Genomic DNA, 24,983 nt, shown 5'->3' with positions numbered 1-24,983 from the left:
TAGGCTGTGGGGCCTCAGCCCCTGGTGATACACAAACTCTGAGGCAACATAGCCTTGGCCCTCCACCTCTGGGTGACCCTGATCGGGTCCAGGACGCTGCCCTGTACCATCCTCTGGATTCTCTTCCCCCCTCTGCAGTCCTGGGCCTCCATGGCTTGTGACACTGCCCTAATGACTGGCCCTTGCCGCTTCACGTTGCTGGGTCAGTTTTATGTGCTGGAAGGCCTCCGTGGAGCACAAAGCAGCTACTTGAACAGCCCAGTCCACCTCCTCTGCCTTCACAGAGTGGTAGGAACCAGAGAAACTCCTCTGAAGAGCTTGGGTTGGCCAGCTTTAAAGGCCCGAGCCCCGCAGGTCGGCAACCCACGCAAGCTTCGAGAGCTACTCCGCCACGTCACCTTGAAATGCCCGCTGCTCTCCTTGACCCGCTGCCGCTTGCAGCGCCGCTCGGAGCCCTGTAGGGTGCGCTGCCGCGACGGCAGGCGGCTGCGGCGCCTCTCTTGCACACGCTCAGGCCTACCCCGGCGCTGCCGGCCGGTGCCGTGCTGGTTGACTCTGCTGCCGCTTTGCGCTTGGCGAGCCGCGGCCGGCCATGGAGGCGAAGAAGATGAACCTGCCGCGGGGCCCCGAGAACCTGTGCTTTGACAAGGACGAGTTCATGAAGGTGAGCGCGGGCTGCCGAGGCAGTTGGGCTGCGGAGGGCGCTATGGGCCTGATGGCCCCGGGGGGCTTTCAGTGGAGGGGAGTGGTGGGAGAAGTACTGTGTGCGTCACTGAAAAGGGGGATCCGGGCCACTTGCAAAGGCAGGCGGCTCGCTTCTCTGCGGCAGTGTTCAAGAAGGGGTTTTGTCCGGCTGTGGTGGGACTAAAACGGAGTCTGAGCGGCGGAGGGGTGTGGGGAGGCCTGTCCCGCAGTAAGTCGGCAGGTTTGCAACTGCGTGGTCGGAGTGACGCCGTGCCGGGCAGGGGCCATCTGCCGCAGCTCACCTCTTGGAGCAGACCTGACTCGCCCTACCTCCGAATCATGTTCTGCGTGCTTTGAAGCCAGGTTGCAGATAGACTGACATTCAGGCCTCAGTTCTTGGAGCGCTTAAAGTACTTCTTAGTACTGTATTTCAACTTTTTTGTTGTTGATTTTATTTTTAATTTTTATTTGTTTGTTAAGGTGTACGCAGGGAATATACAACCCTGTATCCCTGTATTTTCGAGACCTGGTCTATTAGTTATGTTCATTGGAGGTTAAAGATCAAGACTTTGGAGCGTTGGAAACCAGTCTGTTAAGTAGCCTTTTTGCCCCCAGAGCTTTAGTTTGGTCAACTCACTGGCGTGTGGAATACTTTATTTTGAGGGTGGGGAAGGGTGTATTCCTGACTTGAACTTTTTACTTACATGCTCTTAACTTTCCTGTTTCATTTTCAGCCAGATTTTGATGTTGATCACTTTGTATCAGACTGCAGGAAACATGTGCAGTTGGAAGAGCTCAGAGAGGATCTGGAGCTCTATTACAAACTCCTTAAAACTGCTATGGTAGAACTCATAAATAAGGACTATGCAGATTTTGTTAATCTCTCAACAAATCTAGTAAGTGCTATTAAGTTATACTGTGTAGTTCAGACTTAATGTAGTTTAGTGGGATTTTTATTTTTAATATTAAAAATATATTAATTTTTGTTATAGCATTGTTGGATTAAAGACATCTTAAAGTGTGACCTGTTTCACAGAATGAAGAAAGTAGTTACTGTACAAAATTGCAGTTGGCCTGTAATAAAGGCTTTGTCTTGAAAAACTAATAATTATGAAGATAGACTCACAGCATGCTTTTTTTTTGTCAGTAGTTGTCAAAGTGAAGAAAATAAATCATTGGAATAGTAATGCTACAAAAAAGGCCATTCAGAAGGATTCTTTTAGGAATCTTTAAGCTTACTGTACAATCAGTATGTCTTAAACCTCACCGACATACCAAACTAATAGTTTTCATATTTTTTCTCTTCCTGCTTTAACTCCAGTTCATCCAGGTTACAATTATACAGGTTCAAAGACTGAGATTTAACATTTGTGTGAGGAGAAAAATTTCCAAAGGTCAAGACTTTCTTTAATTTTTGGCTTTTTGTGACAAGCAGTCTGACATATTTATGCCTTTTTTTGACATGATATATTTTTGAATTATGTTTAAAAGGAGACTGTAAAGGGGAGGTATCCCTGCTCAGTTCTCTTTTAGTATCTGTAAAATGTCAGTAATTCACATGTGAACTTACTCTTCCTGGCAATTTCTTTAGGTTGGAATGGACAAAGCTCTTAATCAGCTCTCAGTACCCTTGGGACAGCTAAGGGAAGAGGTGATGGTATGTTCAAAACACTCATTATACACAGTTTAATAAACTTAGCTCAATTTCATGTGACCTATAGAATATCTTTCACTCATGTTAATAATTACTACAATAAACTTCTCTTTGAAAGTTGGTGACAGAGTGGTAGTAGGGGGAGGCTTTGACTACTTGTAGTAGTGGTAAATACACTTTTTTTGTTGTTTATAGTACCTTTCAGCCAAGGGAAAGGAATCCCTAAATGTGATAAAGGAATGGATAAGTCTATGGTGAGATATTGAAACTGTTTTAGTATTTGAGTAACTTAATGATGGTAGTAAGTAACTCCATGCAACACAGTCCCATAAAACAATTTTCAGATCAGTCCTGTGCTTTAACCATAAAAGATCAACCCTCTGGAAGGTGGATTTCATTCTGACTCTTCCACAGTGACTTGGTAGTTAGCAAAGGGAAATCTTTTGTCATCGTGGCAGCCTGTTCAAAGGAATGTTTGCTGCATAAATGTGCCTTAAAAATATCACAATCTTGATGTCTAAACAAAAAATAGGTTCATGTAGCATAGAAATGCTCATTAGGTGAAAAATGGTACTTAATCGTGTTTCTAACTGTAAGACATAAAAGCATATTGGGTTTATTGCCTGTTTCTGGGGGAAAGGGTGCTTTGTTCTCTGTAACGTACTACAAGAGCACTTCTGGGTGAAATAATGACACTTGTGATTGCTGTATTTAAGGAACAGGTTATAATTTTTCATTTATTTAGTCTTATTTCTTTCGTGTAGAGGGGAGTTAATGTACTATAGGTTTTATTAGTCTTTTGTTATTAATCTGTCTCCTCTTTTAGGTTTGTGGTTGTTTTTTTTGAGTTAAGGGTTTGTTTTTTTTAAACCTGACTGGGCAGCCAGCCAGCTTTACATACTGACTTTCTTTCTCAGAGTCTTAAGTCATGTGTCAGTGAGGGGATTCAAGCAGTAGATGACCGGATGACTAAACAAGAAGATATTAGAAGGAAAAAGGTAAAACAGATAAACTATTACCTTGAAAAGATCCTCCTTATGATGACTTTTTTTTTTTTTGCCATTAACCTAGGAAAAAAGACATTTCAGAAGTTCTAGGCTGTCTCGACCTTATCACTCTCTACAACTATCTGAAGGGAGGTGGTTGTGAGGTGAATGTTGGTCGCTTTTCCCAAGTAACTAGTGATAGAACAAGAGGCTGTACCAGCAGAAGTTTTGGCTGGACATTAGGAAAAACTTTTTCACTGAAAGGGTTGTCATGCATTGGAACAGGCTGCCCAGAGGTGGTTGAGTCACTAGCCTTGGATTTGTTTAAGAGCCATGTAGATGCAGTGCCTGGGGATATGGCTTAGTTGTGGTCTTGGCAGAGTAGGATTAATGGTTGGGCTTGATGATCTTGAAGGTCTTTTCCAACCTATATGATTCTGTGCAGGATTTTAGAATCATAGAATCAACAAGGTTGGAAGAAGCCTCCAAGATCATCAAGTCCAACCTGTTATCCGAGACCTCATGACTACTAGACCATGGCACTAAGTGCCACTTCCAGTCCCCTCTTGAACACCTCCACATAGGGCAACTCCACCACATCCCTGGGCAGCCCATTCCAATGGTTAACAACTCTCTCAGTGAAGAACTTTCTCCTGACCTCAAGCCTTAAATTTTATACTTTACAAAATTTATTATTGACATTTAAGTTGACACACTTCATTTTTTTACAGTATCTAGTTGATCATAAACATTTATTTTCATTTACTTGCCAAAACCATGTTTGGTTTGGTTGTTTTTTTTAAATTATGCTCTAGTTTGTGATTGTAGTAATATGTAAACCTGCTTACTATGAATGTAGTTGAAATACAGCAGTTTAATTTTTAAGTGGAGAAGATGCTAGCATTTGTCTCTGGGCTTAACTTAGTAAAGAATCAGAATTTTGAACAGCTATTCTACATTCATCACAAACATTTATTTGTGGGGGTTTATGGATTTATGTGAGCAGTATTTCAACTGAGACATAAGTACTAAGGTGGAGGGAGAAAACTTACGCTAGCAAATTAAAAAAACACTGTAAAAACATTAATACATTGTCAGAGTTCTTAGATAATGTAAATTGGCATTGGGGTCAGATGTGAAAAATGTTTCTTTAATTACAGATGTGTGTTCTGAGGCTGATTCATGTTATTCAGTCCATTGAGAGAATTGAGAAGATTCTACGTTCCCAAGGAAGTAAAGAATTGTCCTCATTAGAGGGAAACAGGTAAAAAAAATATGTAATGTTCAGGGTTTTTTGTAACTGATGGAACTAGATTAATTGTTGTAGATGAATTATTGTTGTAAATGAATTTACAGGCATTAGGATATGTCTTTAGAAATGTAACTGATGGAATAAGTCACTGTTCTAGTATTTTCTCAGTTTTGATCTTCTGCAAACTGGTCACTCACAGAACATGTATCTCAATCTCCCAAGTTCTGAATTACTTGTAGTGTTTTCAGTAAATATGCTTTTTTGCATTTTGCAAGCAATATATTTGTATTTTGTTTTCTTGGAAGTCACTCATCCTGTCATGTCTGTACTACTCTTTACAGTGCAGTTTATTCCAGTATCATGTGGAGGTAAAGTGGGAAATAACTTTTCTTGTTTTCTTTGCTTATATATAACTGAAAGGACTGCTGCAAAAATAGTCTAAAGGCAGGAAAGCCACATGTACTGTTCCTGGTACAAGGAAGGTTTGTGCAAATTCCAGTCAGATCCCCAAGTTCTGTTTAACTGTCTTCTCCCTCTGCTTTTGCTGAGGGATGGAAGATGCCTTTCAGCCAGGTTTGGAACTAGTGAACTGGCTGCATGCTTGAAATATTTGACTTGGATGCAAGTGCAGCTTGTTGGAGGAAAAAGATATTTTCATGAGCCTGTTTGAACATGAGACAGTCTCTTCAGTTCAGTGTGCTGGGTCATGTGAGAGTGACTGAGGAGACAGAGTAGACAGTAGACAGAAGAATAGATTGATAACTTGAGAGACAAGCATCTGTAGATGTTTTCAGTCAGGGTGAGGCACTTTGCAGAGTTATGTTTGTAAGAAAGATTGTACTTGAGTGACTGAAAATTTGGCTAATTATTGGGACTGTGGCCCTGAGAAGGTTAGGACTGTTTCTGTAGAGATAGCTGTCATTAGTTTTACCACAACACAGAAAAGGGAAGCAAGAAATAAATTGAACAGTGAATAGCACTTACTGCAGTTTCTGAACTCTGTAAGACCTACTTTTCATGCGACAGTAAACAGCACTGCTGTATAGAAAACAGTGCTTCATACTGCTAAGGTAAGATCTTACATCCCTCTCAGCTTCTGCTTCATCAATTTCTTATTTTTTTTATCTTCAAAACAAGTGTAATCATGCAGTCTGTTCCAGATCGTTATTGTGTGATCACAGTAATTGTACCTACCAGAGTTCCACAGACATAGGTCGAACTGAGGTAAGCTGATTTGAGAAGACCTAACTCCCTGGTTTCATTTTCTATGGTCTCTCTTTTAGCCCACTTTTAACTGGACAAGTTTTAGAAAGAATTGCCACAGAATTTAATCAACTACAATTTCACGCAGTGCAAAGCAAAGGAATGCCCCTTTTGGACAAAGTGAGACCAGTAAGTACTGCATGATGGCCAGCTTAACACTTGCAGGAACAAGAAAAACCAATATAAGTGGCAGACAAATGGATGTTTTCAGAGTTTTATTGGATTAGTTTGTGAGGGAGAATGGGTATCAGTTGACTAGAAACATTGCTTCTACTTTATACTTTGTTTGCTAGCTTCTTTAGGATAAACTCCTTACAATCTGAGTAGGAAATACTCTTGTATATATACATTTCTGTACTTGTTTATATTGACATTTTTGTCAGGGTAATGTATGTTGCAGTTTGCTTACTGAGGCTTGGTTCTAAAGATTTATGTTGGTTTTGTTTGCAGTGTACAGACCAGATATAAATGGAATGTATTTCATTTTGTGTTTTGGTGAAATTTATTGCCTAACTGGCTGTTCAGACTGACATGCCAGTCTTCCTAATAATCTGTTTGTAATAACTGTCTACTTGCAAAAGATTAATTGATGTTTCAGTGGAGAGAGAACAAATAAAAAACCTGTCCTTAAAGGTAGATATGAATATGGAGATGGGGTAGTGCTTTTGTTTTAAGCTGGTTAGTGCAGAGCTGTGACTCTTGATGGCTTTCAAGCTGATGAGGTAGTTTGTAGTTCCAGTTTTTCACTATGTATTTACGCCTGTGGGGTATACAGACGTGTTTCAGCTCAGTATTTCCATAGTACCGTGCTGATTAATGAACAATTTACAAGACTGCTCTGGTCACTAATTATCAAACATGCGTAATGACAGGAGTGATCACAAGCAACAGAGTTGTATTCATGGCGGGAGAACCTTTGTTGCATTGTTGTGTGTTTTCTTAGTGATGCTCGCCAGGACTGCTGTCTTGTAACTTGTTGCTAAGGGTTTCACGACTGGTTAGCAGTTGGGTTACTGAGTTTGCATGTTTGGAGCAAATTCTGTGGAATTGTTTCAGGATGGATGGACGCAAGACAGAACACAGAATAGCATAGAAGATGTTTGGTTAAATTAGTAGTTTGGCTGTAACTACATCAATGTCTGTTGCTGAACTTGCTTCAAATACAAGTTGTAAGGGACCATCTTGGGCCAGGAGTATCTCTGCAGATAGTGTAACAATGAGTTGGATCTAGTGGAAGAGGTGTAGCAGGTGATAGGAAAAATAGATAGGAAAAGGAAGAACCTATGTTGACTGAAGCAGTGTGTTAATACTCATTCAGTGCTGACAATTATCAAAACTTGTGCACCTTTCAAATGAAGATGGAAGGCTGAGCTAGGTATTCCTGGAAGAATTTACTTCAGCAATGATGGCCAGACTGTGCTTTTGGTTGTTTGGGCTTTTTCTATTACTGTGTTTCTCTTGTTCTTCTAGCGTATAGCTGGAATAACAGCTATGTTGCAGCAGTCTCTGGAAGGGCTACTCTTGGAAGGCCTTCAGACTTCAAATGTTGATATAATACGTCACTGCCTTCGCACTTATGCAACAATTGACAAAACACGAGATGCAGAGGCACTAGTTGGTAAAGTGCTTGTAAAACCTTACATAGATGAGGTAAGATAAGATTCATAAGAAAACGAATGAATTTGCAGTCTTTCCTGATAACTTCCAGCTTTCATTAGTAGCTTCACAATGTGTATGTGGAGAGAGCAGGCCACCTGAGTCCCAACGCAAAGTCAAATGGCAACACAGTGTTGCTATTTGAGAGCACAGTGTAGAGGAATTCTCTGTCTACCTATCACCAAATTCAGGCTATATCCAACTGGTATTTTTTCTTGCTTGCATTTTTCTTGCAGCGAGGAATTGAAAAACCAAACCTTAAACCAAGCATGTGACTGGAGTAAAATCCAGTTTATTTTGAACCAGGGTGCATGTGTGGGTCTGGAACATATTTGGGGGTTTACTTCTCAATGGTTGGCTAACAAGGAGCCAGAGCTCCTGGCTTTTGGATGGGAGAGGAAGTCAAAGACCTCTCCACTTATGGAGAAACTTCCTTTGGGTGCTTGCTAATTCTGTAGCAACTGCTACAGTGAGGGACCAGTTGTCTTTTTCTCTTGGTTTTCAGCGTATCTGTTGTTTTCCCCCTTCTGCACAAAAGTGCTCAGAGAGATGGAAGAATACTAAGAAACAGAAACTATTGCTCTTCTCCTGTATTGCTCCGCTATCACCTGCTTTCTCTTTATAGAAGACTTTTTCCCTTTTCACTGACTATGAGATACTGTGTAGACAAACTTTTGCTAGCTGCATTAAAGGCCCAGCACTGTCACAGAAAATTCTTAGCTATTGGCTTACCTGCATTTGGGACTTGACCAACAGCCTCTAAACTTAGAATAAGTTTTTTACTTCTAGCTTTGACTAGCTTTTGCCAGGCACTTGTATAACTTCACAGACTGCTTCAGGTGACAGTGACAGGTTCACTGGGTTGGGAGCTAGGCACAGTGGCTAATATTTTAAAAGCAAAGAACTCATTCTCATTCCTGGGGCCAGTTGTGCTAGTTAGTGCTACATTAAGGGAAGCAATAATGCCAGTTGGCAAGTTATACTTGGAAACTGTAGTATAAGAGAAGTTATACACTATCCCAATGTTTGGGCTTATAATGTTACGAGTTTTGAGTGAATGGATTGTCTTGCATTGCAGTAGTTTATGTTCACTTTACTGGTATTTATCATTGAATTCTTCCTGGCAGGTCATTGTGGAGCAGTATGTTCAATCTCATCCTAATGGCCTCCAGGCTATGTACAATAGGCTGTTGGAGTTTGTTCCTCATCATTGCCGTCTCTTGCGTGAAGTAACAGGCGGAGCTATTTCAAGGTAAATATCTTGGGGTTTCTTTCAGTTGCACTCAGGTTACAGTAAGCTTTACATACTGTAAAGTGATTTGCATAATTAGGTTCCATGTGCAAACATTACTTCTGTGGCCTTTCCTGAAGATTCATAGTCAAGTTTGGTTAACTTCTCATGTCTGTGTTTTTCAAAACAAAACACTGAGCAAACTTTGTTTGTCCTGTGGCCTACACCTTCAGAGGAGGGAAAGAAAGTCTTGTATTTCAGCGGTACAGTTGAGTACTGTTCTTAATACAGTCTGTTGGATACCTTCTTCCTTTTTGAGTCTGTGAAATATTATTGTACAATTCATCCAAGGAAAGGAGCATAATACAGCCATTGAAAAATACATGTTTAAAAGTTACTGGGTTGTTAGTCCACATAAGAAGAGTGCAGATGGTTCCCAGAGGCTGGACTGATTTATTGTAGGTACTAGAACTACAGGTTTGAACCATGGAATTGTTAAGGTTAGAAGGAACCTGAAGGATCATTTAGTTCCAACCCCCATAGCAAGCACACCTGACGCTAGATCAGGTTGCTCAGAGCCACATCCAGCCTGGCCTTAAAAACCTCCAAGGATGGGGCTTCCACCACCTCCCTGGGCAACCTGTTCCAGTGTCCCACCACCCTCATGGGGAAGAATTTCTTTCTAACATCCAATGTGAATCTATGCATTTCTAGTTTTGTTCCATTCCCCCTAGTCCTGTAATTACTTAACAGCCTTTTTGTAGACCCCCTTCAGATACTGGAAGGCCACAATAAGGTCTCCTCTGAGCCTTCTCTATACTGAGCAGCCCCAAGTCCCTCAGTCTGTGCTCACAAGAGAGGAACTCCAGCCCTCTGATCATCCTCATGGACCTTCTCTGGACTCTTTCCAGCACATCCAGATATTTCCTGTAATAGAGGCTCCAGAACTGGATGCAGTACTCCAGGTGGGGTCTCACCGGAGCAGAGTAGAGGGGGAGAACCACCTCCCTCAACCTGCTGGCTATGCAGGTCCCTCTTGATGCAGCCCAGGATGTGATTGGCTTTCTGGACTGCAGGTGCACACTGGTGGCTCTTGTTGAGCTTCTCATTCACTAGCACCCCCAAGTCCTTTTCTTCAGGGCTGCTCTGAAGCCAGTCGCTGCCCAGCCTATATTGGTGCTTGGGATTGCCCTGACCCAGATGCAAGACCTTGCATTTGGCCTTGTTGAACCTCATGAGGTTGTCATGGGCCCACCTCTCCATCCTGTCAAGGTCCCTCTGGATGGCATCCCTTCCCTCCAGTGTGTCTGCTGCACTACACAGCTTGGTGGTGTCAGCAAACCTGCTGAGGGTGCACTCAATGCCACTGGCCATGTTGCCAACAAAGATGTTAAACAAGACTGTCCCAGTACTGATCCTTGAGGGACTCCACTTGTCACTGGCCTCCACTTGGACATGGACACATCAACAGCCACCCTTTGGGTGTGGCTGTCAAGCCAGTCTTTTATCCACTGAATGATCCATCCATCAAACCCATACTGCACCAACTTGGAGACCAGGATGTGGTGCAGGGTAGTTTTGAAGAAGTTCTGTTTCTTTCCATTGCATTAGTCAGATTCCTCCTACTTGGTGTACCTTTCTGAAATGTGGAGCTGTTAAAACTTGAAATATATAAGAATAGGAGTTCTCAACTGAAATGTACTAATTTTCTAGAATCCCCTTGCAAAATACATAACTGATAGACTCTTAGAGAGTTGTAAAAAGTACCTTGCATTTCATGAGACACTGGGATCAGGTAAGAAATCTGAGGAAGAATAGTTGAAGGGAATCTGCACTCCTACTTAAAAAACTTAAATTATGTTTTGTGTAATGCAGTGCATGTCTCTAGTTATCTCTACATCCAAACAGAAACCTGGTGGTAAAGTATAACCATAGAATAATTGCGATTTTATTTCAGTGAAAAAGCCGATATTGTTCCTGGATACGATTTCTTAGTGAATTCAGTGTGGCCAGAAATAGTACGTGGTTTAGAAGAGAAATTGCCATCACTGTTTAACCCTGGAAACCCAGATGTGTTTCATGAGGTAATTGATTTTGGTTTTTCCCATTTGTGACTCCTTCAACATGTGCATAAGAATTTAAATGAGTTGTGCTCTAGAACAGGTTTTGTTCCTGATTTATTTCTGTTTGTTGTATACCTTTATCTTGTGTGACCAACTGTTGTTAGTACTGTGCATCACTGTTGTTTCACCCTAGTGATTCCACTTGGAAATACTGGTGCATCTCTCTGTTCAGTTCTGCTTGTTCATTAAATCACAGAATCATTTCAGTTGGAAGAGACCTTTAAGGTCATTGAGTCCAACCGTTATCTAACTCTACCAAGTCTGATGCTAAACCATGTCCCTTAGCACCATCTCTGTGTGCCTTTTAAATACCTTCAGGGATGGTGATAGTTCAGGGTACTTGCACATCTTTATGCTTTTTGGAATAGTCCTGCACTAGCTTTTCTTAACAGAAAAAAAAAGAACCCTGCTAGTTAAATGGTTTGAGTTTCACTGCAATCCAGGACTTTCGCCTTGTATAATTAGGCGATGGGGCAGTGCCGGTGCCCAGTCAATGTGATATGAAATTCTACTGGATCAGTGGTGGTCTTCCTTGTTTGCTGGGACTCTCTGCATGATCAGAAGACTCTTTCTCTTTTTGCAGAAGTACACTACGAGTATGGATTTTGTACAGAAATTTGAACGGCAGTGTGGCTCCCAGGCCAGCGTGAAACGGTTAAGATCTCATCCCTCTTACCACAGCTTTAACAACAAATGGAATTTGCCAGTTTATTTTCAAATAAGGTTAGTGTGCATTTTTTTGTTCACTCTTTTAAAAGTAGAGTTCAGTTACAGCAAGATGATCTGGCTTAGGGTCAGTTCTCGGGGTTTGAGGTTTCACTTGCCAGCAGATCAGAGTAGAAGCCAAGCTAAGAATGTAATCACTCAGTCAAGTAACTAGTTGATACAGCTTTCAACAATTTAGCAAAACCACAGCGAGCTACCCTTCAGTATGTACTGTGCTGAATTTGATACGCTACTGATAAGACTTCCAAGAACAGATCTAGATGAGCCTTGAAGTTTTGTTTCAAATTCTTTTTCCCAGAATCATTAAGTTTGGAAGAGACCTCTAGAATCATCAAGTCCAACCGTCAATGCAGCATCACAATGCCTACTAAAGCATGACCAAAAGCGCCGTGTCTACACATTTATTTATTTTTTAACACCTCTAGGAATGGCAACTCCACCACCTCTCTGGGCAGCCTGTTCCAGTGCTTGACCACTCTTTCAGTAAAGAAATTTTTCCTAACACCTACCCTAAACCTTTCCTGACACAACCTGCACTTGCACATCTGTTCCTGAAGCTGTGTAGTGAGCTGCTAGGAGGATCTGTTACCCTGGGAAAAAAATGGCTACCATTCCACTCCAGTCAGTTTCTCCAAACCACTTAACTGTACAAATATTTGTGCTGGCCAAAGGTAAAGGGCAGTACTCCACACTACAGTAGCACTGCTGAGTACACAGACTAAAGTTGTCTATGGATCTGTAGGGATTATAAACCTTTTAACAGATACATGCCATTAACAGGTCTGTGAGTCTGCCCCTTCTGTCTAAGGTGCAACTTTTCTAACAATTGACCATTTCATCAAACTTTGATGCTCTTGCTCATAGAATTGAAATGTAGCTTCAGCATATTTTTCCTGTTCAAAAATGTTCTTCACTATTAAGTATTTTGAGCTCTAATTTAAAAATAAAAAACCTTCTAAAAATTAATTTTCCATTAGCCCAAGAATACCATAAATCTAAATAGTTCACCATTTCAGTAAATGGTTGGATAACAGCAGCTGTTCATTCTTTTGCTGTATCTGATAACTTCAGAAGTGCCCATGAATTCTTTAGTGCAAAGCTGTGAAAATAATGCAACATAATTATTATATCTATCAAGGAAGCTTATTCTTTGGTGTACATTAATACCCTTAAGTCATACTGAATTTTTACTGAAGTATTTAGAATAGAATAGAATAAACCAGGTTGGGAGAGACCTTCAAGATCATCACGTCCAACCTATTATCCAACCCACCTAATCAACTAAACCATTCAACCAAGCACCCTATCAAGTCTCCTCTTGAACACCTCCAATGATGGTGACTCCACCACCTCCCCAGGCAGCCCATTCCAATGGGCAATCACTCTTTCTGTGTAGAATTTCTTCCCAACCTCCAGCACTCTCACTATGGTATTTATAGTTAAAATTGCTGGATTTTTTTTTTCTTTTGTCAATTAAAGAAAATACCCAGACTATTCAGTCCTCAGTAAAGCCTTCACAGCAACCCTTGCATGTACAGGCATTTCTTCTGTAGCACTGCTGTTAGAAACAGCTCTTGTAACTCTTTCCCTTGCCATTCCTTCAGTTATCTCAGCACAACTGATTGTGGAGCTGTCGTGAACCCCACGTTGGGGAATTTTTTTTCCTATATAAGAACCATTCATCAAAAAATGTCATTGTGAAAAATTTGATTCCATTCTTTAGTCTTTCTCACCCTAAGACTTTAAGACACTGCTCTGATGGTGAACGTTGTGCATAGGCAGAAATAAGATTTTGATGCCATTTCACAAATATTTCTATAAGGGAACTCTACAGGGGAGCTCAAAATGATAGCTTCATTTGAGCATTTAAAGGGAAAACCTGATTAAACAAAATTTCCTGACAATTTTTAGATGAGAGAAATGCTATATTGCTTATCCAATAAGCTTTAAATATGGAGAAATATCCATGGTTTTGAAATCAATTTTGCTGTTATACCTAAAAACTGTGGAGAAAGGATTAAAAAAAAATTGAGGGATAGTATTTTTTCTTTTTTTAAGGGTAAAGGTATCCTGTGAGGAACTATTGATTTTTATCATGTACAGAATTGTTTGCAGAACCTTATGCCAGTGTTCATTAGCAAACACCTAGAAAGGTGAAGCCTCCAGTGTCACATGACATGTGTGAAGGTCAGCTAAAGCAAGTATGAGGCAATGTGCTTACTTCTGGTTTCAAAACAGTAACAGCAAATTTCCTTCCTCAGTAAATGTGAGGACTTGACACTTTGTGAGCTACCATTTTGATAATGTTTGCAACCATGACTTTAATTATTTCCCAAAGTACAAGCTTCATACCTGCCTGTAAAGTGTCTCTTTCAAGTATTTGCATGTTGATCTGGCTTATATCCCAGTTTATGTTGGACAAAAATGATGCTGCATTTAAAATCTGCATATGTGCATAGATAGTACATTGAAACAAAGACTGAAAAAATGTTTAGGCATCAATTCAAGCATTTGTTGAATTGTAATATTCAAAACTTTTCTGTCTCTCAGATTCAGAGAAATAGCTGGGGCCTTAGAAGAGGCCTTATCAGATACACTAGAAGAAGCACCAGGTAAGCTTCCATTGCAAAAAATAATTTCTCAGTTTTGAAGGAAATGTAGTAGCTGTGGTTACTGTCTATAGAGTACTTCTCTGATGAACTGATTAAACAGTGTAATACATTACAGGGAAGTCAGTATGAGCATACTGCTCAGTGACCACTTAATAAAAATAGCTGTTCCTTCCAGTGCAAGGAGGAATTAAATGGACGTTTGGCATGCTCTAGGTGACAACCAAAAAACTGTGCTGTGTTACTGGGGTATCTTTTTCTTACTTCTTGTAGGACTATGTAAAGGTGAAAATGGCTACCTGTTGGGAACATTGAGGCTTGCTATGGTGTTGGTGTCTGCTCCAAAAGCATACATTGATTTATAGACAGATGGAGAGGTATGCACAGGAAGGATTAGAGTGGAAGGGTGTATTTATTAGTCATATATTGTAATCAGAAAAACTTACTTTGGTTAACAAATATTTATGAAGTCCCTAAGAGCCACAGAAGTGTGTGTGTGTATGTTTACAAACAAGCTTCCTGAGGGTAGCAAGAGAATAAAATCCTAATGGAGACAAAATGCGTATACCCTGACGCATCAAGGAGTTTGCCTTGAACTTGCAGACACATTCCTTACCTTTATCATTGTATGCTATAAATACGTAGTGCATGAACTGCTTTAAATAGTACTTCTTTAAAATGTCATTATTCCTACTGTGTTTTAAATACCATATATCTCAGATATAATTTACAGGAGCAGTAGTTCATTGCTAAAGAAGTATTATGGTTATGGCTGGCAAGCATGTCCAGTATAACTTCTGAAGAAGACAGACAAAGATGATCCCGAAAATGTTACCTCCTGAAGTGAATTGTTTAGCCAGGCCATTCCTGCCTTCGTTGAAGGCAAATTCTCATTTGTTGCTTTTGCAAGCTACAGCAAAACTTAGTGGAATTTAAAATCTAAAGGAATGAGGAGTGTGGTGGTTATAGGCCCTGCCTTTAAATATTTTAAGAGTTTGTTTCCAGACAATGCTTAATAAATCCTCTTTGCTGTCTTTGTGGTTGTCTCATTGAAAGACCTTTTGGTGTTTGGTTTGTTTTGGGGGTTTTTAGGGTTTTGTTTTTTTGAATCTCAGGTAGTGCAGTTATGCTGATGTTTAAATATGTGCTGAGGAACTTGAGCTTGTTTGTCTTGATTGTTTCTAGCTGGCAGCACATACTGTCTTTTGGCCACTCACATGGTCTGGACGAGTCTTCTGAAGTGCTGGTCAGATCAGATGTTTTTACCGCTATTAGCGCATCGTCTGTGGAAACTTAGCCTGCAGATTTTGGCACGCTACTCTGTGTTCATTGGTGAGGTAAGAGAGCACCAGCTAATGATTTTGGTAATTGGGTACATCCATCAATAAGAGACTTTTTGAAACAAAGTATGTGACCTCATTTTGAGCACCTTTTTTTTCTCAGTTGTGAGTGAAGCATGTGCCTGACAGCGGAGAGCTTGGGAAGGTGGGAGAAAGTTTGTTTGACAGCAGTGAGTGCTTATAATTTTTGTACTCCAGCACATGAAGGTAAACTGGTGAAAATTGCTGTAGGTCTAGACTGCCCTCTGCTACAGGGATTCGCTCCAAATCATCTGACTACTTAGGGGGGAGAAAAACCTGTTTTGAAATAATCTCTTCTAGTGCAAATTAGGAATACTGATATCTCTTACGAGTGTGGCATTCTAATGCTGAGAACTTGCAAATCCTTTATATACTGTCTTACTGCCTTCATAACTGCTAGGGTTCACATCTCAATTTGATTATTTATTTCAGGTCTCTGTAAGGCCCGTTGCCAGTGAGAGTATGAAAGAAAGCAAAAAGTCTGTGCCAGTTGCCAGAAAGGAATCTTCTTTAAGCCTCAACCCTAATGAGGACCCAGGGAATGAGTCTTCTCTAGAAAGTCAGCCATTGCCTTCTATATCTAGTGCTCAGTTGGTCTCTGTTGCTGCAGATGTGGACAAACTTCAAGATCAGGTTTGTGCTGGTGACTTTACTTAGAAACGAGTCTTGGTTGATCTTTATGACATTATTGTTGGCATGTTGTTAAAGGCATTAAATTGGTTAAAATCACTTTTTAAATTTTTTTAAAATCTTAAATGCTAAAACTGGAGTGGTCTGATATAGAAAATATCACCTGTAATAAATGGTCTACTCTGTGTATTTGGAATGGCAAGTTACAGAGAAACCACTTCAGGTATTTCTCAGGTACTCTTCCTATCAGTAGCTGCTGGCTTTAACCTCTAAAATAATAGGCTTCTCTTAATTTCCAGTGCGAAGCATCACTGTGCAAAAGTCTTATCTTTGCTAATAAAATCTTTGTTGCAGCTTGGAGCATGGTGCAATAAAGCATTTAACTTCAATAGTACATTCTTTTTTAAGTGTTCACTGGTTTATTCTTCAAGGTTGAAAATGGTTTTGTCATCACAATTATCCTTTACCAATGGCAGAGATGTATGGTATTTCTGCCAGTAGTGATGACTTCTGTGTCTGGTCAATAAGGCTGAAACTCCTCTAGCTTTGTGAAACTGTAAGTTGCATGTGGGTTGATAATACTTTGTTAATTCTGAATTATTTCCTCTGAGGACAATATTAAGATAGGGAAGTTAATGCGTAGTCCTTCATTCTTATGAATATTGTACTTTTGTACTGGTTTCTTTTAAATCCAGTAAAAATATAGAAAAGGTTGAAGGTGTGTTTTGATGTACTGGAAACTTAAAGAATGTAGGAAAAGTAATTAGAACAGGTTTATAACATGGCTGTATCTCTTTTGGATTATTTTTTTTTCATAGATTCCTGATATCTTAGAAATTATTAAGCCGAAACTTGAAATTATTGGCTTCAAGAATTTATCTTCTATTGAAGGTAAAGCTGATGGATGAATTCAGTCTCTCTCCTCTTTTTCCCAAATCCTCTCTGCCAACTTAACAAAATGAGCTGTTGCACACCATTTCAGTAATTACAATGAAAAATCTGAAAATGCAGTTTTTCTCTCTCTGGCCTGATGCATCATCTAGGAAGGAAGTTCTCAAGTTTCATATTTAAATACTGTAAATTCAGAAGCAATTAAGTATTTGAGCCTCTTTTTTTCTGTTGTTGGTTGATTGCTTTGGTTTTGTTGGGGTTTTTTATAGTTTTGTTTTTGTTTTAATCTGATCATTCTTCATGTGAGCCATGAAGTCTGATTTTAATTTAAAGCCAAGCCTGTAGCTGGGTGAGTGAACCAGTCCCTATCTTTTTGATTTTATCAGAAGTTCTGCACTCTGAATTCCATTTCAATCTTCTAAATCAGGATTATTGGTAAATGCCCGAGAGAGAGAGGAGCTTGTGTGTATCCCCACTCAGTAGATGGTCTATTGTCAATCATAACTTTGAATTGAGCATGTTCCAGTCGCTCCATAGGGAATTTAGGTAATGTGAGAAAGTCTTTTACAAAAGCAGTTTCCTTAATGGGTTGGAGCCTTTTGATTCAAGCCCTTTGCTACATTGGTAATACTGAACAAACTGTGAACTTGGGGAGTGTTACTCTACCCCTTATTTCTTTCCTTCCCTCCATCTGTTTCTGTAGCTGCAGAATGGTTGACATTAGTGGTGATATTTTACAAATGGCAGTGCATGTTTGTTCAGTAAGCATTCTGTATTTGGCACCAGCAGCCATCTAGATAGTGAAATTGGGACAATGAGGGGATTCATATAATTATGTGATTGGACAGGGTAGCTCAGTTTAAATGTTAGCATTTTTACTTAAATAGGAGCCTTGGAAGACTCAAAGACTTCTTTATCAGCTTGTGTGCCTACCTTGAATAAGAGGATTATCCAGGATCTCAGTGAGTCCTCCTTCACTTACCTGAAGAGTGCCCTGGAAGTTCCAAGGTTATATAGGAGAACCAATAAGGTCAGTGCTGGTTTCAAATGACAAAGTAAATCTCAGGAAGGCCTGTACTGTTAAGCAGTTGGTACATATATGAGTTCTTGAGGCTTGCCCATGTGTACTTGACAGTCAAGAAACCTAATAAATACGTTGAGATAACTTCACAATTTACTGTTTACCTCATAGCTAAAGGAAAAACAAAAGGTGTTTTCAATTTTAGGTAGGATAACAATGATGAGAGTACAGCCTTGAGATGGAAGAAAGGGCAAGGAATTCATTGCTGATGTGCAAAAGGAAAAGGGTTAACAATAGTAAGTGTGTTTCTCATATGTTATAGCATATACCTTAAGATGGGGTGCTGCTGAGTGGCAGGCTTCTTTTGGGAGGATGACTCTTATGCCTGCTATGTCAAGAGCTTCTTCCCAGTGAGCTGCCTCCTTGGATTTGATTCAAGAAGTATCTTGCACCAAAAGAACAATATGAGAATGGCTAAAAAGAGTAATTTGTTGAGAAACTAATGTAATGCTGAAATGCTGTGCCAAAAACAGTTGTCCAATCTTGGCCTGTTCTACTATTGTGCCATGGCTTTGCCAGTCTGCATAGTTATGTTGGTAGTTCACTTGATATCATTCAGGTGACAGAAAAAACTTTGAATAATGGGAGCCACAGACAACCACGTCCTTGCCTAATTTCAACACAGAAGGCAGGCTGAAATGGGCAAGACCACAGGTTTTTCCCATTCGCCCCTCTCGTTCACTTGTTTGTGGAATGATTTTGGTTGGGGTTGCCTCGGTGCACCAAAATCAGAAGCGCTTTCTTGGCTGTCTTTAAGAAACTGCACAGCCACCAGCAATGCTGTATTTTTTAAATGGCTACATGGAAAAACTTGAAGCTGTTAAGTCTACTGTGAACATCGCTAAATTTTCTTCAGGTACTAATCATTTAGGGTCAGCTGGAGGAGAAATTGTTCCTACGGGAGTGGTTTATTACTTTATATTATTACTGGGGTTTCTTACTATCTTAGTTTAAAGACAACCTTAATCAGAAGTTATATTTCAAAAGAAGAAACAACCTCAAGGCTAAAATTCATCTATGTAGTGACTAGATTTTCTGTAGGTAAAAATATTCTGCTGAAGCTGGAACAGGGTTGAACAAAGTATCATAAGACCAGGGAGGGTAAAAAACCAAAACCAAAAATCCTACACTGTTTACCTGAAAGCAAACTGCATAGCAATTTAGTGGGCTACCATCATTTCTCAGTTGTCTATGGGTATTAATTATCCCAAGAGCATTCTTCTGAAAAATATATTGAGGATGCAGAAAGGTGTAATCATAGAATAACAGAATGGAGGTTTGGGTTGTAAGGGACCTTAAAGATTATCTAGTTCCAACCCCCCTGCCATGGACTGGGACACCTTGCACTAGACTGGGTTGGTCAAGGCCACATCCAGCCTGGCCTTGAACACTTCCCATAATCATAGAAGGATCAATGTCTTCAGTTTACTAAAGTAAGATATACAAAGCAGTTGGTATTTCAACAAAAATGTAATGATTTGTTTTGGACACTGAGTCTGCTCAGCTTTCTCCAAGCTAGGCTTGAGCAGAAAGTGCATTCAGGGTCATGCTCTAGTTACAGGAGTGGCTGGCTGGTACATGCATCTTTAGTCATTTTGAATTTTGTTTTGTTTTATATCACATAATACAACACTACTTAATGTTTTTGTGATGTTGTCTTTCTAGTGCATGATGATCTCTTTGTTGATTTGTCATGAATGGAGTATGTATCTCTTTGCATAAGTGCAAGCTTAGCATTTTATGCATATGTTAGAATTCAGTGTTGATACTTTCAGTAAGTAAATTACTTGTTCTTTTTCTCCACCTTGTTTCCCTGTCACCTTCCAGGAGGTTCCAACTAAAGCTTCGCCTTATGTTGACAGCGCTCTTAAGCCCTTCTACCGACTGCAGAATGAATATAAAGACAGACTGAAGCAACCTATGATTCACCAGTGGTTGGAATGTGCCCTCTCTGAAAGCACACAAAAGTAAGAGAACCAAACAGTACGTTCTTTGCCTTAATTAAAAACAACAGTGACCATTGAATGGACACAGGAATAAAGCAAAACACCATGTGTTAAGGCAACTGTAATGAGAACAATAGTGTACCCCTCCTTTGTTAGGGTTTTATTTCTTCAGATTTACTCTGGTGCTGTGTTTCCATCAGGGAAGGGAATCCAGAGCATTTTCTGTTGAATTCTGTTTTCATGATTTGTTGTTACTACTTTTTTATCAGCTTGTTTTTTAAATGTCTTACCTTCACTTAACTGGAGAAGAGACAAAGATACTGAATTTCTTAAATGGGGGAATATTGTTGTTTCTCCATTGAGGATACAGATGCAAGTAATTAATTTAATTTCCTACTGTGGCAATACTTTCTGGCATCCAAAGGAGAAAAGCATAAACTGATTAAAAAAAAATCACTGAGGACTAAACTTGCTTAAATGACAGAAGAACTTTGAAGTACAATAGAAGCAGAAAATCTTCACGAGTAAGACTTTTACTTTAGTGGTGTGGTATCTGGAAACAGTTTCCATGGCACTGGCAAACACTTACTTCTTATCTTTCCTGCTGTCTGTTACTTCCCTGTTTAAAAGTAAACATCGGAAAGATTCTTTCAACTTTCCTATTTGTTGCAGTAGTAGTTTGATCACTGTCATGGAGAGGCTCTTTGAAAATTACAGATTTTAGCAAATCTGAGAACATAAATTTAGCAAATCTCTGATTTAGCAAATCAGAGAACATAGCTCAATCTGGTCACTTCTCTCATAGCTCCTCAAATTTGCTATTGTTGCTCAATTTTATCATCATAACAACTCGCTGTGCTCAGCAGCTGTTGGTTAATTTATATGATGTTATGCCTTTCCTTTTAACGCAGGGGATTTCAATCCATAAGGCTTTTTTGTTGTTGATTAGTCAATTTGTTTACCTTATTTGATGCTGTGCTTTCTCTGATGGGGATCTCATTATGTTGAAAGTGATGTTTTATTCCATATATACCATTTCCAACTTGGCTTCAGTGTTCTTACTTATTCTGCCAGCTTCCTGAGAGTTCTGTTTAGATCAGTTTCTTCATTTTAGAAATAGTAATTTCTGGCTGGTGTGCATCTGCACATTGTATGAATCCGTGTATGCATGTATCTCTTGTCTAAAACTGTAATTTTTTTGTTTGTCAGGGTGTTATTCTTGTCCTTTTTGTAAAAGGAATTTTACTTAATGCTGTTGTCATAAATAGAGACTGATTCATCTTGTTTAAAACTGAGCAATGGTAATTCCTTTGTCTCTTGAGTACAAACATCTGGAGCGGGTCAGAAATATTGCAATGAAAGGAGGCTTCAACACTGAATAGTAATCTTCAGATTGGCCTCTAGAACTAATGATGGAAATACCAAATAATTGATAATGATGGAAACATAAGTAGCTTCTTCCTTTCAAGTAAAATTATTTGTAACAGCATTGCTCAGCACTTTTCTCAGGGCCAGTAGAGTGCTGATGTGTATGAAGTAGGTTTTTCTGTAAAATGAGGGTTTTTTCTTTCTCATTAATGTTCCTGAATCTAGGTATTATGAAACTGTATCTGATGTACTAAGTTCTGTTAAGAAAATGGAAGAGAGCTTAAAAAGGTTGAAGCAAGCCAGAAGAACTGCAGCTTCAAACCCTGTTGGTACAAATGGGGGCATGAGTGATGATAACAAAATCCGACTGCAGCTGGCCCTAGATGTTGAGTATTTTGGAGAACAAGTAAGTTATGACAAACCTGTTTGTTTACTGTTATTATTGGTTTTGGAAAGGAGTGATAGAGGAGGAGGACAGGGAAGCTTGACTTCAATTTTTGGTTTTGAAAGCTTGTTCAGTTTTGAGTTCTGGGATTTTTGGTTTTTTGTATCATAGAGGTGACTTGAGGCCTTGGTGATCGTCAATACCATTTGAGAAATGCATGCTTTCCTGTCCTTTCTGATACAAATGCAAAGCTTGTATTTCTTACTGGTCAAAATTCAAGTACTGCATAGTGCATAGAAGCACAAAAAAGAAACACTGTGTAGAGAGATCAGAGGGCAGGAACCTTCCTTATTTCTGATGGAAACATCTTTACGGATGTGCTTTTGTTTGCCTTCTCTGGATATTTCCAGCCTTGACTTACTGTATATTCAAGGATCTCTTCTCAAGAGCTGTGGTGGGTTAACACCCTTTCTGAAAACAAAGAGGGGAGGGCTTGCAAGTGCTTTGCCCTCCTGCAGGATGTTTTCCCCCTGGGAAACTGAGTCTGTTCCACTCCCCCCATCCCTGCCCAGCTAGGGTATAAAAGGGAAGGCATTGGGGTCATTAGTGCTCCTTTTGGCTCCTGCCTCTCCTGGAGGAGAGCTACTGCAGCTGCTTTCCTGCTCCTCTGCCATGTGGTCAGGCCTGATCCTTCTCCCTGCTGCCTCCATGCCTCTTCAGAGAGAAACTGGTTTTATATTATTCTTCTTTATCCCCCTCCCATCCATCCTTGTTCCTTGCCCTTGTGAACCTTACCTGTTATTGTTATATATATATATATATATATTGTTTAAAGAGAACTCTTTACCTCTATACTTCCAAGCTGACTCCAAATTACTGTTTGGTGGATTTGCTCCTTCCTTTTTTTTTCCCCTCTCTGTTGGGGGGGCGGCGGGGAGTAGGGGAGAGATTCTCAGCCTTGCCCCCATCTGAGCTCTTAACTCCCAGTTAAGGCTTAAACCACCACAAGAGCTTTGAAGATGTAAGCCTTATTTGTGCTGTGCAACTAAGTTCCTTTCAGTGCAACATATGAAACCTTGAACTGGGGGGGGGGGGGAAGTCCAGAAAATGCATGCAGTATCTACATCAAATTTTATAAGCATTCTCTTCTATGTGTATAGTATTTGTTCAGTATATTGTTCAGCATACTGAACATTATATACAGGAATAAACAAATTTCCCAGTGCAAGTCCCTATCATTAGTTGCTAAGCAGTTGTCATCAGTCTTGTTTATGAGCAGATGCTGTTGGTGCATTATAACAGGTAGCTAAAGTCTGCCTGTGTGTGAGCAGATGCTTTTCGTATATCTGAGACTTGTCAGAAAGGAAAATTTGGGTGGAAGTATGTAAATCTTATTACTAAGAATTACTTGGCAGGTTTTGGCTGGGGCTGGGCTTTGGTTCTTTTATTCCTATTGCATACACTAAGATTGCTGCAATTTGAATTTCAGATGAAGTGGAATTTATCCATCCATAATCATTTAGGAGCCATTTTGGTACATGTGAACATTACACACTTGTTCCAGCAGCAAACACCTTTTCTGAGTCACTTCACTCCAGTTTTATTTAGATCCATATTTTTCTTTTTCAGTTCATCTTAGTTTTCTCGTGGCTGTATTTTTCTAATTGTGAGAGCAATAGATCTCCTGGGTAAGAAATGACTCGTAGCAACTTCTCTATTTGGGGAGTTTTTTCCATCACTTTAGAAGTTTGAGGCTAGAACCACAGGCTCTGGCAGCCTATTGAAATGCTTTCATCATCATGCTGTTGGCTGTTCTTGGAGGCATCCATATTTATCTGTGAAGTTTTGCCCAGAAACCTCATTTGGGGTTTGAAAGCAATTCATTTAAAACAAACTTACAGCCAAGTTTCTCTTTTACTGTTTCAGTGGAAAACTTCCAACTGGCTTTAGTTACAAGTTGCCTAGAAGACGGTTAAATATTTCCCTGCAAGACACTACATTAACTGGAAAGACTTAACAAAGTTGGATGCAAATTCTTTTTTTTGACAGTGTGCAGTATATGTAGTTGGGGTTTTTTGTCTCATATGGATGCAGGGCAGAATGTGTGCTTTGCTAAATGTTTAAAGGAGAATAATTAGTGAGCTTTTGATGTTTTAAAACACCCTAATGTTTCTTCTGTGTCTTTCTAGATACGAAAGATGGGATTGGAAGTGAGCAGCATAAAAAGCTTTGCGGCCCTTACAGAGCTGGTTCTAACTGCCAAGGATCAGGCTACAGCAGAACAGACCTAGATATTTTCAAAGGCATGTGATTGAAGATAAACAATGCCCCTAAAAGAAAGAGAATTTAACTCTTCTCTATTTTACCAAATAAGTAGCAAAGAAGTGCTTCCTAATGTATCTTCTGTCAAGATGGACTTGTTTCACTAGAAGACTACTGGTGTTCTCCATTATATGGAAAGCCATCAAAAGTTCTGAACTTTCTACCATAGAATAAAAGTGTCTTTTTATTTTTGTTGTACATGTTAAAATGGAGAAGGATGAACTTAGATGATGAAAATAATATGTAATAAATTGTCTTCCTAACTTTTCATGTTCCATATGTTTTTGAATCACATGCATTCATTGACTGTCAAAAACTTCCAAAACTTTCTTCCAGCTCTTCTGGAATAAAGAAAGTGCTCACAGGAATAGAAGTCTGTTTCTTGTTAGCACTTTACACTTACTTGCTTTCCCCTCATCATGGATATGGTTTGCTCTTGTCTTAGTTTCTAATATTTTTACTGATCTCTTTTTTTTTTTGTGGACCTCGTTGATGAGAAGTGCTGCATAAAATAATCTCTTGAAGTACTTCTAAAACACAGCCTAGGGACAGCAGGAGGTGAATTTGAGGTTTTAAAATGAGAGATGGAGAAAGTTGGTCTTGTGAATTGGTTGCATTTTGTTTATACCCTGTGAAAATTTAACACTGAAAGTCTAGTTAAGGTTTATTAATTAAAAATACTTACTTCTTCCTGAAGTATTTAGAGAGCTTGAGTTTTAATGGGGGAGCTGGAGATCATGCCGATCTTCCAGAGCACATGGCTGTTACGTGGCATTGAAATCATAGTGAGCAAACCTTTCACAGCACTAAGGCTT

The 24,983-nt window shown here is 39.6% G+C and overlaps 1 protein-coding gene across 1 annotated transcript; it reads left to right on the top strand.

Annotated features, from left to right (window-relative positions):
- The first annotated feature begins 515 nt into the window (after positions 1-515).
- Positions 516-24,436, top strand: COG2 (component of oligomeric golgi complex 2). The gene is made up of 18 exons (XM_068153991.1): positions 516-664; positions 1,419-1,580; positions 2,276-2,341; positions 3,256-3,336; positions 4,485-4,588; positions 5,860-5,968; positions 7,310-7,489; positions 8,623-8,747; positions 10,684-10,810; positions 11,433-11,572; positions 14,126-14,187; positions 15,370-15,521; positions 15,978-16,178; positions 16,994-17,066; positions 17,954-18,096; positions 19,975-20,114; positions 21,687-21,867; positions 24,036-24,436. The coding sequence occupies exons 1-18, from the start codon at positions 593-595 to the stop codon at positions 24,135-24,137; spliced, it is 2,220 nt and encodes a 739-aa protein (XP_068010092.1). The 5' UTR covers positions 516-592; the 3' UTR covers positions 24,138-24,436.
- The last annotated feature ends 547 nt before the right edge of the window (positions 24,437-24,983 follow it).

Source organism: Melanerpes formicivorus, unplaced genomic scaffold (assembly GCF_026170545.1).
Source record: "Melanerpes formicivorus ecotype bairdi unplaced genomic scaffold, bMelFor1.0.p_v2 SCAF_2, whole genome shotgun sequence".
In the NCBI taxonomy this organism is placed as follows: Eukaryota; Metazoa; Chordata; class Aves; order Piciformes; family Picidae; genus Melanerpes; species Melanerpes formicivorus.
The sequence above is the reverse complement of the archived record's forward strand: the minus strand, read 5'-3'. Positions and strand labels throughout refer to the sequence as shown.